Source organism: Idiotropiscis lumnitzeri, chromosome 9 (genome assembly GCF_059441095.1).
Source record: "Idiotropiscis lumnitzeri isolate Australia: NSW breed Sydney's pygmy pipehorse chromosome 9, RoL_Ilum_1.0, whole genome shotgun sequence".
NCBI classification, from domain to species: Eukaryota; Metazoa; Chordata; class Actinopteri; order Syngnathiformes; family Syngnathidae; genus Idiotropiscis; species Idiotropiscis lumnitzeri.
In genome coordinates, this window is record NC_142399.1 from 3,603,711 (window position 1) to 3,616,419 (window position 12,709).

At 43.8% G+C, this 12,709-nt stretch overlaps 2 protein-coding genes across 3 annotated transcripts in view; one reads left to right on the plus strand and one right to left on the minus strand.

Annotated features, from left to right (window-relative positions):
- arhgap22a (Rho GTPase activating protein 22a) lies at positions 1-8,533 on the plus strand. The gene is made up of 10 exons (XM_088305361.1): positions 1-409; positions 1,809-2,008; positions 2,353-2,440; positions 3,709-3,828; positions 3,957-4,167; positions 4,238-4,370; positions 4,717-4,790; positions 5,067-5,188; positions 5,279-6,170; positions 6,244-8,533. The coding sequence occupies exons 1-10, from the start codon at positions 349-351 to the stop codon at positions 6,491-6,493; spliced, it is 2,151 nt and encodes a 716-aa protein (XP_088161487.1). The 5' UTR covers positions 1-348; the 3' UTR covers positions 6,494-8,533.
- mapk8a (mitogen-activated protein kinase 8a) overlaps positions 7,912-12,709 on the minus strand; it is a 14,658-nt gene continuing 9,860 nt past the window's right edge. For both annotated transcript variants that reach the window (XM_088305368.1, XM_088305366.1), the window contains 5 exons: positions 11,890-12,072; positions 11,663-11,787; positions 11,528-11,591; positions 10,704-10,781; positions 7,912-9,636 (listed from right to left, as the gene is read on the minus strand). In XM_088305368.1, coding sequence (XP_088161494.1) covers positions 9,452-9,636; positions 10,704-10,781; positions 11,528-11,591; positions 11,663-11,787; positions 11,890-12,072 — 635 coding nt within the window. In that variant the 3' untranslated portion in view covers positions 7,912-9,451. The remainder of the gene's footprint in view (positions 9,637-10,703; positions 10,782-11,527; positions 11,592-11,662; positions 11,788-11,889; positions 12,073-12,709) is intronic.

Consider the following 12,709-nt stretch of genomic DNA (forward strand, 5'->3'; position numbering starts at 1 on the left):
CGGCTGAAAGATATCCTCTTGTAAAGAACAGGGAGTGCGGCCGCATGAACAGACCAGGCATAATCATGTCGACTTGTAGAGTAATAGCTGGGAGTCGCTGCGAATACGTTAGCGACCAAAGTGAATGTACAGTCAAAGGAGGGGAGGGACGGATGTTGGGCGGTGTTGCAGGCATCCCACAACAGCCTGTGCAATAGTGGGAGAAAGATTGAGGGAAGCGGTGAGTGAGGGGTTAAGTGCTTGTGTGTGTGCCTGGCATCAAAAAGAAAATGTCCAAGTGCTCGGGAGAACGCCAGGGAGCAAGATGCTGGGGAAGAATGTAAAAGGGCGAGGCATCCGCATGACTGGATGGATGGAGGGACGCCACCCGCGACCATGCTGAGTCCCAAGATAAAACAGGAGAGCCGAGGTAACATATGTTTTTTTTTTTTTCTGTACTTCTTTCATTGATAAATTCACACGTTTGCTTCGCTCTACATTTTAGTGACAAATTCACTGACAGTTGACAAGATGGTGAAAGGTGATGCAATCCCTCTTCTTTTGATGACACCTTTCTTATTTATATGAAAAGAATCTTTAGAATTCTTCCTTTTGGGGGAAGTACAGCTGCTGGTGAATCATTGTGGTCTTATAGCAACTACAGGGAGATTATAGGGGTTGAAATCTTTGATTGGGTGAAGTGTGGGTGTTGTAAAGCTGCAAGACCCCCTCGGGTGCCGTGTGAAACGAACCTTACTGCTTTCTTGTCAAGCATTACAAAAATACGAAGAGCTCAGTCTATTTATTTACTGATTATTCTTTTTGAAAAATGTAACTAGGGTGTTTCCCACTGTCTGGTAGGTTTTACATTTACTTTACGTTCAAACCAAGTGAAGAGAGCCGTTTCTACTTTCTTGTGTAGCCGTGCTTCAATGATGTCATCTGTTGACTTGGAAGGGTCCTAGTATTTCTCTGGTTTGAAACGGACATTGCTTCTTTTGCATAACTGAAAGTCAAACAGAGCATCAGTTAACTGACAGGAAGTCACAGTTCCAAGAAGAGAGGTTTTAGCGCTTTCAATACAATAGCGCTTTTGACACTGGCTTTGTGTTGTTCCTGTTCCACGAGAACAAGATTGAGACTGATTTTCTCTTAGCACCTGTTGGGGCTCAAAGGCCAACACGGCTGTTGGGCGACTCGAAAAATGTACAAAGTAGGGCGCAGAACTTGGGGAACTGATATCTAGTCTGACGCAAAGCCGGCTGAGGAGACAGGGAGGTTTACAGAGGCGGGAGGATGTCGAAATGTTTTGGAGAAATGAGACGATCGCGCCTCGATGTTATCAGTTCGAGGAGATGTCTAGCGAAGATCAGGTCATGTCATTGATGCGTGACACAAATGAACCGTCTGCACGGCTGAATTATTTCAATTTCCACAATTGTCCAGTATTAGCTTACAAGTCGAATTAAATTAAAGTAAAAAAAAAAAAAAAAACATTGTTACATTTCACTCTGTTGCAAATGCAAAGGCAACCGCGACTAGTCGACCCTGTTCTATATTTGTCTTGAGTATTATAACATAATAAAGAAATTGTCGTTCAATTTCCAACCGTTCGGTTTTACAAGGGGGGGCTTTGTGGAATTTTACCAGAAGAGATTAGCAATCAAGACGTTAAGCACATATTTGGAGTGACTTTAAATATGCATCGAGTCTTTCTATGTTACTTATGTTTGACGTTGAATACAGAATAATTGATTTTCATATCTCACAATTGAGAAGCCCCTCCGCAGAGATCCCTGGATTGAAGATTGTTTTTTTCCATCCTAAAGCTGCACATTCGAAGAGCATGGTCTTCGGAGAGTTGTTTCGGGTCTCCGGGCCTTGCTCCCCTCTTGACCAAGAGAAAGTGCTGAAGGCCGGCTGGCTAAAGAGACAACGCGTCATCATGAAGAACTGGCAGCTGCGGTGGTTTGTCCTCAAGGCTGAAGCTTTGCATTTCTACAAAGACCAGAATGAGACCAGAGAACAGGTAATATCATTCATTCAGAATTTATCGCCTGCAAAGTAATTGAACATTGTCTGCTTTTGGGCGGTCAATGACTGACGCAGTAAAAACTTGAATTGGAAATCTCTTTCAACTACTTGTTCAGAGATTCTAAAGAGTTGGGCACTTGACCCTTTTTTGCTGGTCAGTCCCCGACTCTCCAGCCTTATTCCTAAAAATGGTCAGCCCCCGACCCTGACTCCTTCTTTGTCTCCTTCTTGTTCGTCTCATTCTTCTTCTCCACGAACATGCCCACTGCATCACTAGTATAATAAAAACGACCTTGCATTCGCCATACGAGTGCTTTCCTTCTCTCTTTTTCGAACTAGGGTTGTATTCCTCTCAAGGGCACCCAGGTCAACGAGCTGCCCTCCAACCAGGATGAGCCGGGCCGTCATTTGTTTGAAATTGTTCCAGGTGGGTTGGCGTAATAATGAATTATTATAGTATTAATTATAAATTGTTCATTTTGTTGCTGCGTTTCTTGTTCGAGAAATATTGTCTAGTTTTGTACATTGAACATGCAAGTGACAAATGTAGGTTCAGTTATGTTCGAGAACCTAATAGAGAAGCTGCGCGGTCCAGATTCTGCCGAGTCTACCAGCTGGCCACATTTTGATGCCAGTTCCAAAACAACATTGAATTACGTATTACATGCGTGAATATGCACACTCCCATCAGAATGGATTTGCCTTACAGTGGATGCGTTGCCATAGACGTGACCTGAAGATAGTGAAGCTTCCTTTTGTTTTAGAATCGTAGCGTGCAAGACTTCATATATCGTGTTTTTGCCTCACTTAGTTAATTGCTTCCAAGAGTGTGTGACACATTGTACATGCATCAATACATCGAGCTTTCTCTTTAAAGCCATGTGGTGCTCGACGGAACATTAGAGGCTGTATGCTGCAATCATTCTAAGTGCTGTATTGAGAAAAAAAAAAACAGTTTGTCAAAATAAAAGCAATATATTAGGCCGTATTTCCCGGACTATAAGGTGCACCTATATATAAGCCGCAGCAACTCTTTCTGGGGGAAAAAAGATATACAAGCCTCACCAGGCTATAAGCTGCAGTTTTCTAGGTTGAAAAAAAAAATGCATGGACAGAACGATTTATACTGTGAATGCACATAAAGGTACAAAAACAGATTGTTGATCACGGCAACAACTTTGCTCATTAAAACAGAACAGTCCCATGAGAGAGAAAAAAAAAAGATTTTTTTTTATCTATAGGGCGCCCCCTACCGGCGAAAAAAATAAAATAAATCCACAGAAAAGCCGCACCGTTTTATTAGCCGCAAGGTTCAAAATCAAGCAAAAAAGTAGCGGCTTATAGTCCGGAAAATACGGCAGTTATCTTTGGGTTAATGGTGCTTTGTTTTTTCTAATTGATTTTAATTGATTTTTCAGGCGCTCCAAAAGGCTTGATTATGGTCTTAGCTTGACTGACAGACAGACAGAAAGATAGATAGATATCATATAAAATGTACAAAAATGACATAAAAGTTGTCTGTATCAAAATGTCAAACGAAAATGTCCGGTTGTCCAGCTATGACTAAGAGGAATGAACAAACCGCATTGATGCAATTTTGAACCGTTCTGGAATATTTTTGTATTACAGCGACGCTGTGACTAATCAAAGTATCATCCCAATTTTCCAAATGTACATTCTATCATTTGTTTTCAGGGAGTGACGCAGAACTTGATCGAAACCATGAATCGGTCCTGCTGATGGCCAACTCTGAAAGTGATTTGGACGAATGGGTCAGAGCGATTCACAGAGCTATATGGGCTCCACTTGGAGGAGGTGAGGTTCAGGAAAATTCTGTGTATCGCATCAAAAACGTAAAGCCATCTCCATTTGGAGGTCGTTAGCATTCACAAAATGACATTTTGTGACAGAAACGCTCAAGATGATTTGTTACGCTGCTGTAGGGATCTTCGGCCGGCACTTAGAAGAGACGATGCTAAATGAGGCCCAGTGTGGTCCCCAGCGAAGAGTGCCGGCGCTGGTTGAGCAGTGTGCGCGGTTCATCCGTGACCACGGGCTTCGAGAGGAAGGCCTTTTCAGAGCCCCCGGGCAGACCAATCATGTTCGAGAACTGCAGGATGCGTTCGACCGTGGTGAGAGTCTGTTGTTCGACAGGTGAGTCGACAGGACTGGACATCATTTCTGCTAGCGACCCGTGTGGCTCACTACTCACTTTGCCTTGCAGTACCACTGATGTCCACACAGTGGCGTCACTCCTGAAGCTGTTTTTACGGGAGCTTCCTGAGCCTGTAATCCCTTTCACCAAGTATGCACAATTTCTCTCTTGTGCACTGCTACTCAACAAGGACAGAGAAATGGTAAAAAAATAATTAAATACAAAAAAAAAAAGGTTAGCATATGTCAATTCTGAGGTTGGGGGTTCCAATCTGGGCTCTGGCTTTCCTGCGTAGTGTTTATTTGTGGGTTTGACTGTTTGTCCCATTCGGTACCTTATTTCATTCACTGCCATTGACGGGTATAGCCGTCAAAAAGTACATTCATTTTACCGGGGCTTTTTTTTTTTTTTTTTTTACATCACTCAAGTGTTAGCGTATCTGAAGCTTGTTTGAAATTCAAAATGTTCGACTAAACCAAACAATCGGAGGATTGTGACTCTAAAATGAAGTCGAGTTCACTGTACTTATAAAGTTTTCCGTTTCCAAGGGTATCACAGAACTTGGCAAGCAGGTGAAATCGCTTCCGAAGGTCAACTACGACCTTCTTGAATACATCTGTCGGTAAGTCATGCGATGACACCGTGTGTGCCGCTGTCATTCATAATTCACTATTTGATGTGAGAACTTCCTCATTCATCCCGCCCCCGCACACATCATCTGGGGAAGCGGCATCGCATCAATTGCGGACGTACATTACAACACGTCTCCACTGCAAGCTGAGCCCACACGCCCTGTCAACCTCGTGACTCAACTTCTCATCATGAATCACAATTTCAGACGCACGTTCAATGTCAAATTTCAAAATGCCGCATACGTCTCTGGTTCCTGCGTGCTCAGATTTCTAGATGAAGTCCAATCCCATTCCGATGCCAATAAAATGAGCGCCCAGAACCTCGCCACTGTATTCGGACCAAACGTGCTTCGGCCCAGAGTGGAGGATCCGGTGACCATGATGGAGGGTTGGTGACGGTGCAGCAACAATAAAATCCGAGCATCCTTGGCGATTCATCTCTCGCGCTAATGGTGACTAATTTTTTAACCGAAAACAGGGAGCTCTCAAGTGCAACATCTGATGACTGTGCTGATCAGTGAACATGCCCGACTGTACCAGCTCCGAAACACAGAGAATATTCTAGAAAATTCTTCGCCGCTTCAAAATGACTCCCTTCATCAAGCCAAAGTGGAATGGCTTAAACGAGAAGCCGTCGAACCTCCAGCGGAATCTCACACAGGTGCTGAAATACCTCAGGAATCTCCTCAACCTTCGAAGGACGATAAGCTAACGCCATCCGTCGCTACCTCGGAGACCGATGAGGGCGTTCCGGCGAAGGGTAAGGCAAAAGAGAACGGGGTCGGCCACACAAATCACAAAACGGAGGGGAGCGACAGCCCCACGAAGCAGCACAGAGTCCTCTCGGCTTGGAAGTGTTCTTTTAAGGGCAGTTCTGCGGGGCCAAGGGGAAACATCGGGGGATCAGCGGGGGATGTGTCAGCAACAGGTGCGAGTAACTGGTTGATGAATGGCCTGTCATCTCTCCGAGCGCACAGGCGCACCACCTCATCTGGTGCAAAACTAAAAGACTCGCCGTCCCCGAAGGATTCAACCCGTTGGCTTAAAGAGACCGCATCGGGAGACGCCGAGAAGGACGCGTCCTGGACGCCGCCCACTCAGAGAGCGCTTCACCAGTCGCACAGATTGTCTGCCTATGACAATGTCGCCCCGTCCACACTAAGCTTGCCAGCTCAAAGCTCCTCCATCTGGACCGCTTTTGATATCTCACTCGCTGAGCCGGAAGTCGAACAAAAAACACGGAGCGACGGTAGAACACCTCGAGATCGCGAGCCGAGTCGTGCTGAGGGTGACGTTCTAACAAACGTAGTAGCGGAGTTACAACAAGAGCTGACCACACAAAGAATGAGCTTCGAATGCAGCATTCGCAAGTAAGACCCACTTCATTTCCTGATTCTAATGTGTGACGACCCAACACGGCTAAACATTCATCTCCTCTTTAAGGTTGGAGGAGAACTCCCGTAAGCACCGGGCCCATGCGAACAAACTCGAGGAGGAGCTCGACCAGGAGAGAAAACGCTTCTTCATGCTCGAGATCCGATTCAGGAACTCGGAGCGGGCGCGCCAAGACGCAGAGAACCGGAATGTTCTACTCCAAAAGGAGATGGAAGACTTCTTCAAAACTTTAGAAGACCTGACAACAAAGCCCAATTTATTGGCATCTGGTTTCAGACAAGGTTTGGAAAAACTGTAAATGCGTTCCTCAACTGCGATGTAGAGCATCGCTTCATACAGCGAAGAACTTTGTGAAGGCAAAATATTTTTGCATAGTGAACAGAGGATAACAGACAGGCGGTGCTATTATGATTTCGGGTGCTTGACCGTTCTCTCGGTGCCAAAGTGTCAAATCTGCCAAAATGTATCACCTCTGGACGATTCAATCCTTTTTTTTTTTTTTTTAGGTCAGTCAGTCGATAGTAGCTCAGCCTTAAAACACCGATCTAACGTCAAGCGTGGGATGAAGAGCAAATTCATGCAAATCAAACACTGTGACAAACCTGACAACCAACACACAAAAAACACACACACACACACACACACACACAAAAACAATAGTACTCATGATACTCACCAAAAGAAATCCGACGCTCCCGGACGAGTTCCAAAATATGCTACGACCCTTCCCCAAGGTGGCAAACACAAAGGGGTGTCTCTGGGGCGTCCTTTTGGGAAATGCTGGTGGAACACCTGAAAGCAATCAGTCCCTCTCCCCCGTCCTGATTGGCCAGCTGAGCTGGAGACAAGGCGGCCAATCAGGAATGAGTCGGGGGACCGGTCTTGCACACACAAAAAAAAAAACTAAGCGCTCACGAAACATCATCATCTTGAGAGAACCTGGGCTGGACCGGCACAAATAAATTGGCCGTGGCAAATTGGCCCAGACTTAGACTGGCCGACATGCGGATTGTGGATTGTTTGGAAAAAAAAAAAAAAAAGACTTCTCAGCCATGTTTGTTTAGTAAGGGATGAAAAATAATGGCTAGAATTGACATTGGCTTTTAAAAATCAAACATTCTATTTTAGACAGATTATCAAATTTGTATTCACGTGTGACTCCTTATCACCCCTGGCAACCACAGAGCTCTGCCACTGATGTTGATGGGCTCAGTTCGCTAAGTTGGAAATGGATTAATGGGCTACTTCCGGTCTCTTGGGGGAAATTGAGTAAAATAATTAAATAGCAGCTCATCGTCCCCAAAAGACGCCGGCCCACCAAGAATGGACCCTCTTAGCCAGATGGCTAGTCCAACCCCAGAGAGCACTAGAAAGACAAGAACCATAATCATTGTTAATGAGAGGATTCTTAACCATTCACACGTATCCAGAACACCAAATTTGAAATTGCTTATGCTATCTTCGCCTATCCAAGCTGATTTTGGGCGATCGGCAGAGTACATGGTGGGCTGATTGGCAGCCAATGGCAAGCCACAGACAAGCAAGCATTCACACACACGCCTACGGACATGTAAGAGTCTTCAAGGAAGCTAAAATGCATGTTTTTGGCAAGAATATGCAAAGGCGGATGTGCGCACCACTTTCGCACCATTCACATGCTACAGCATTGACGTCAATCTAAAAAGCGATATAAAGGATGAAAAGGAACAGGGAGAATTGTTCAAATTCAACTCTTTTATTTGCTTGAGTTGAAGGAGGACAGTTTTCTTTTTTTTTTTTTTTTAATGTATTGTCCATTCCAAAAAAAAAAAAAACTCAGGTTGAATATTTTATCGCCAGCTCTTTCCAGCCCATCAGAGGACCGACATGCCATTTCAGTAATGCTGAACGACTTTCTTGTTCCTGCACTCAATCCATTGTGTGAAGAGTACTTTAGACTTGAGGAGGTTAAGGAGAGGGAAACCACGAAATCAAAGAGGCAATCAAAAGTCATTGAAGATATGGCCCGGAAAATGTGAGGATATGCAAGACAATCCCCAAATGCATTCTGGGAGCAAGTGAAGTCGAACATGATCATCACCAAGATGTGACACACTGGGAAACCTGGAGTCATCAAACACATCGAAAGGGAACGGCCTGAAAATGACTTGTTTGCTAACTCGCACACATACAATACGGCTACAGCATAACGTACATCCCGTTGACTACTCTAATCTACCAATCATATTGCACAGAAAACAACGCAATGAGATATAAGAGGGGGGAAGAAAATGCATTAGAAACAGTACTTTTGAGCTACATGTACATTACATACAACAAATGCATTTGCACTTGGAATAAATAAATAAATAATATATATACAGGAAAAAAAAAAAGTTCCTTCGTTTGTTTGTGTGATATGCATACTGTAGCGTCAAAAAATGTGTGTATGTGTGTGTGTCTGAGAGGTAGAACTCAACTCTGCCACGGAGAGCACTGAAAAAAACAAAAAAAAACCATCAGTGAACTTAGTAAGGGCACTTAAATAATATATCTTAAATACCAGACATCGATGAGCATCGTCCCAAAAACATGCTTCACGAAATTTATAATTCCGCACCAAATTTGGAGCCGGTGAGTTGGCCGGCATTGGACTTACATTCATCCTGTTCTTTAACTGACAAATTACAGTTGAATATGCAAATATGTTCGAGTTCAAGTATGCTGCAGTAAATCAACAAAAACTGTTGAAAAATTAGGTTTCGCGATAAGCTGACAGAAAACTCGATAAAATTTCCATATAAAAAAAAAAAATCCTTTACTTAATAGTGGTTTCATTCAAATGCCCCCCCCCCAAAAAATAAAACCCCCACAAATCAAATAAATAACACAATCGAAAATGCTGCGCCAGCATTTGAAGACTATATTAAAAAGTAACAGTGCGGTGCTCGCAGTGTGCCATCCCACTGTTTCGCTGGAGCTAAAAAAACGTCAATGCGGAAATTCCAACGCCGCCCTTTCATTACAAACGTAATGTTTACATCAAAACATACTCTTGATTCTTTGCAGCAAAAATACAATAATAATGATACAATTGAAAACCACAATCGTTTACAGTAGTATCGGGCAATAACAACAAACTGTACATTGAAATCGCAGCTCTACAAACTAACATGAGAACTTCCATTGGCCTAGAAAGCCTCCCATCTCAAACACTGTATAAGGTGCACTGATGAAAGGTTACGCTCGAGTAAATGTGTGTGTGTGTGTGTTTCTGTTATCTGCAACACGCCAGAGCACCAAGGGAGGTGTGGCTATCCAGACTGCTGTCTGTTTCCGAAGTCACCGTGGGGTCGCAGCTAGGGTCAGTGGGCTCCGTGGACATGGATGACACATCGTTGGCTGATGAGGAGGAGGATGACGAGGAGGAAGGTTGAGGGGGGCTGTCAATCACTGCGGCACCTGTGCTGCGAAAAACACGTCAACGCATAGGTTTCATCGAACTTTACAACTTCTGGGATGACTGCGCCACAGTCAGTGCAGGTTCAAGTCACACAGGAAAAGGAAAGTACAGTACATGGCTTGGTCACCAGGCGGCAGTGGAACATAGACACGCAATACACACAAAGAAGACGGTCACGGGTGGTCAGCAAACTTCAGTAATACTTGATTTTTTGCAAAGGATAAAGAAAATAGGTCTGCGAGTATGTCTGTCTACATGTGTTGCTGCACCACTTGTGTTTAAACATCAATTGAAAGGTTAGTTGCATCAGAAACAGTGACTCGCCTTCCCTACATGCAAGGGCGTTACAGTAAGTCAGTGCTTCTCAATTATTTTCTCTTACACCCCACTAGCAAGAAGAAAACAATTTGCAACCCACCCCCCCACCACCACCCACTCTCCGCCGCAACTATAAATAATAGCATTTTCGTGGCAAAACAAACCTACACCGTAGAGTTAATACAAGGAGAGCGCCACTGCCAACTAGTGGAGTGGAGGTGCAATTACACTTTATTGTAGTACGGCGGGGAAAAAAAGGATGTTCCCCAGGTTCACACGCACCCCCCCCCTCAGCATTGCACCGCGCCCCCCCCCAGAGGGGCCGAGAAGCACTACAGCAAGTACTATATAGTGTATACTGTAAAAAAGACAACAAAAATATCACTTAATAAGTGTCGGAATTTTTACTTAACTCATTCTTTTAAAATAAAAAAATCACTGTCAAATTCCCCTTTCGCAGTAAGTTGAATTCATACATGCTGTTTTTTATACTATAAATTAACCACTGATAAACCACACACTTGATTGTGCCGTGGGGTGAGCAATGTGTCCATGTGACTCCACAAAAAAAAAACATTATTTATCTTTATGGCAAATAGTTGAAGATACAGCAAGTTTAAAAAAAAAAAATAAAAAAACAAGAAAAAATTCAGCGAAGTGCAAATAGGCTCAGGGAGGTTGAGTCTTATTCAAATAGACGCGATATAATGACAAAGTTGTTCCACCTCAAGTTACAAAGATGACTCACCTAGAGGAGACGGCTGCCCTCGGATAACGCCGTTTTTTGACCACTCCTCCCAGTCACTCACTTCCTTATAGATCAGCCCTACATACGGCCAAGCAGAGAGAAGGAACTGATTAGTGCGTGATACCATCTGGAGCGCTGCCTCTTTTTCCATCCACCCCAGTGTGTTTTGCATTCTACACGCTCCAAACAGCATCATGTTTCTAATTTGGACGGGGCGTGTGCTGGAGCGACCCTTCTAAAAGGAGTGTGCGGTCATTATCACCTGGTCGAGTTTAAGGATGAGCTCATCTTGGACGCTCAGGAGAAAAATATCACGTCTGCCTCACGAAGCCCCTCACAGAACACATTGAAAACCTTAAAAGGGATTTCTAGTCCATTCATGATCTTCTGATAAATGGACTACGCAGGCACAATTTGGAGTTTAACCAACCAGTCACGTCAAATGGGAAAAGTTTGAGAATAACGATAGAATCGAATACGGAATTTATTGAGACAGAGGAAACGCGTTGGACTAGTGGTGAGCATGTCTGCCTCACAGTTCTGAAGATCTGGGTTTGAATCTCGGGGAATTTGCATATTGCATCTTTTGCGGCACTCGGGTTTCCGCCAAAATTCCAAAAACATCCATTTTAGCTTAAAGACTAAATTGTCCAGTGGTGTGAAAGTGAATGTGAACCGTTGTTGGTACATACAGGAACACGTTTATATTTGTGTGGGAAAAAATAATATTTAAATGCTATTTAAAATGTTTAAGTTTTTTTTTTTTTACTATTGTTCTGTCTGAACAGTGGAAAGGGTTTGAAAAAAAAAAACTGTTACTGCACCTTTCCACTCCTCCACAGTGTGCTCCCTCTCGTCCAGCTGTTTGTCAAGGACCTTAGGCGGCGGCTGAGGACGACAAAATGGCTCCATAAGAAAAAAAAAATTATTCAAAAGGTGTGTTGTACAGTAATACCTACCGCTTCCACTTCAGCTGGGTCGTACCAAACATTAATATAGGGGTGCTGCAGCGCCTCATCCACGGATATGCGCTTCGAGGCATCGATCACTAACATCTTGGATAAGAGGTCTCTCGCCTGGCTCGCTGAGGGTAAACAAATAAATCACGACCTTGTTGCACTATTGATTACGAAAGGTGCAAATGTTGCCTTTGACAAATTTCGGGTGACACAGAAGAAAGCAATACCTTTCAGTTTGTTGTGATCGGAATCAGCGGGGAAAAGAACATCGGGGAAGAGTTTCTCAAAAGTGTATCCGGCGTAGCGTGGCCTGTTTTCCACGTACGTTCTGACGGACTGGTTCAGTTTCATGAGAAAATCCTGAGATGGAGTGCCGAGCTGCTCGATGACTTTGTTCCACTGGTCGATGTCTGACGTGTGAGCATTAAGGAAGAAGGGCCACACGCGGATGCAAATATAGTCCGGGGGGGGTTGATATACTCAACTGTGGCTGGGCGAGGCACTTTTAGGGCTGAGGCCATTTTTTTTTAATTTGTACCTTTTTAGAGATATAGTAAATATTATGCAGTATTAAAAAGAAAAATTATGGAGAAATGCCAAGAAATAAGGCCGATTGGATGCAACAAATAAATTCCGTGGCTCCCCCTCCCTTGAAGCAGGAATGAGGAGCATTTGCAGCTGGAAAGCTAATCCGGGTTAAAGACGTCTCCGCATTACATAATAATCTTAAATCCCGCACAGGGAACTTGTTTACAACACACAGTAAATCTCCACACTTTAATTAATCGGAGAGGCTGTTTAGGTCAAAGGTTGACGGACTTTGGTGCTGCTGTTTTGCTCAACAATGGCTTTAGCCTCGCCGTTTGTTTGGATTACAAAATGAAATTCCATTTAATGGTGTTAATGAAATGCATTAACTGAGCAGTCAAAATTATACTTAACTCATTCACTACCAGCCGAGTCAAAAAAAAAAAAGAAAAGGATCTTTGACGTCTTCAGCCGTCAATGGCAGTAAATGAGTTAATCGGTATCAATTTAAGGGAGGCG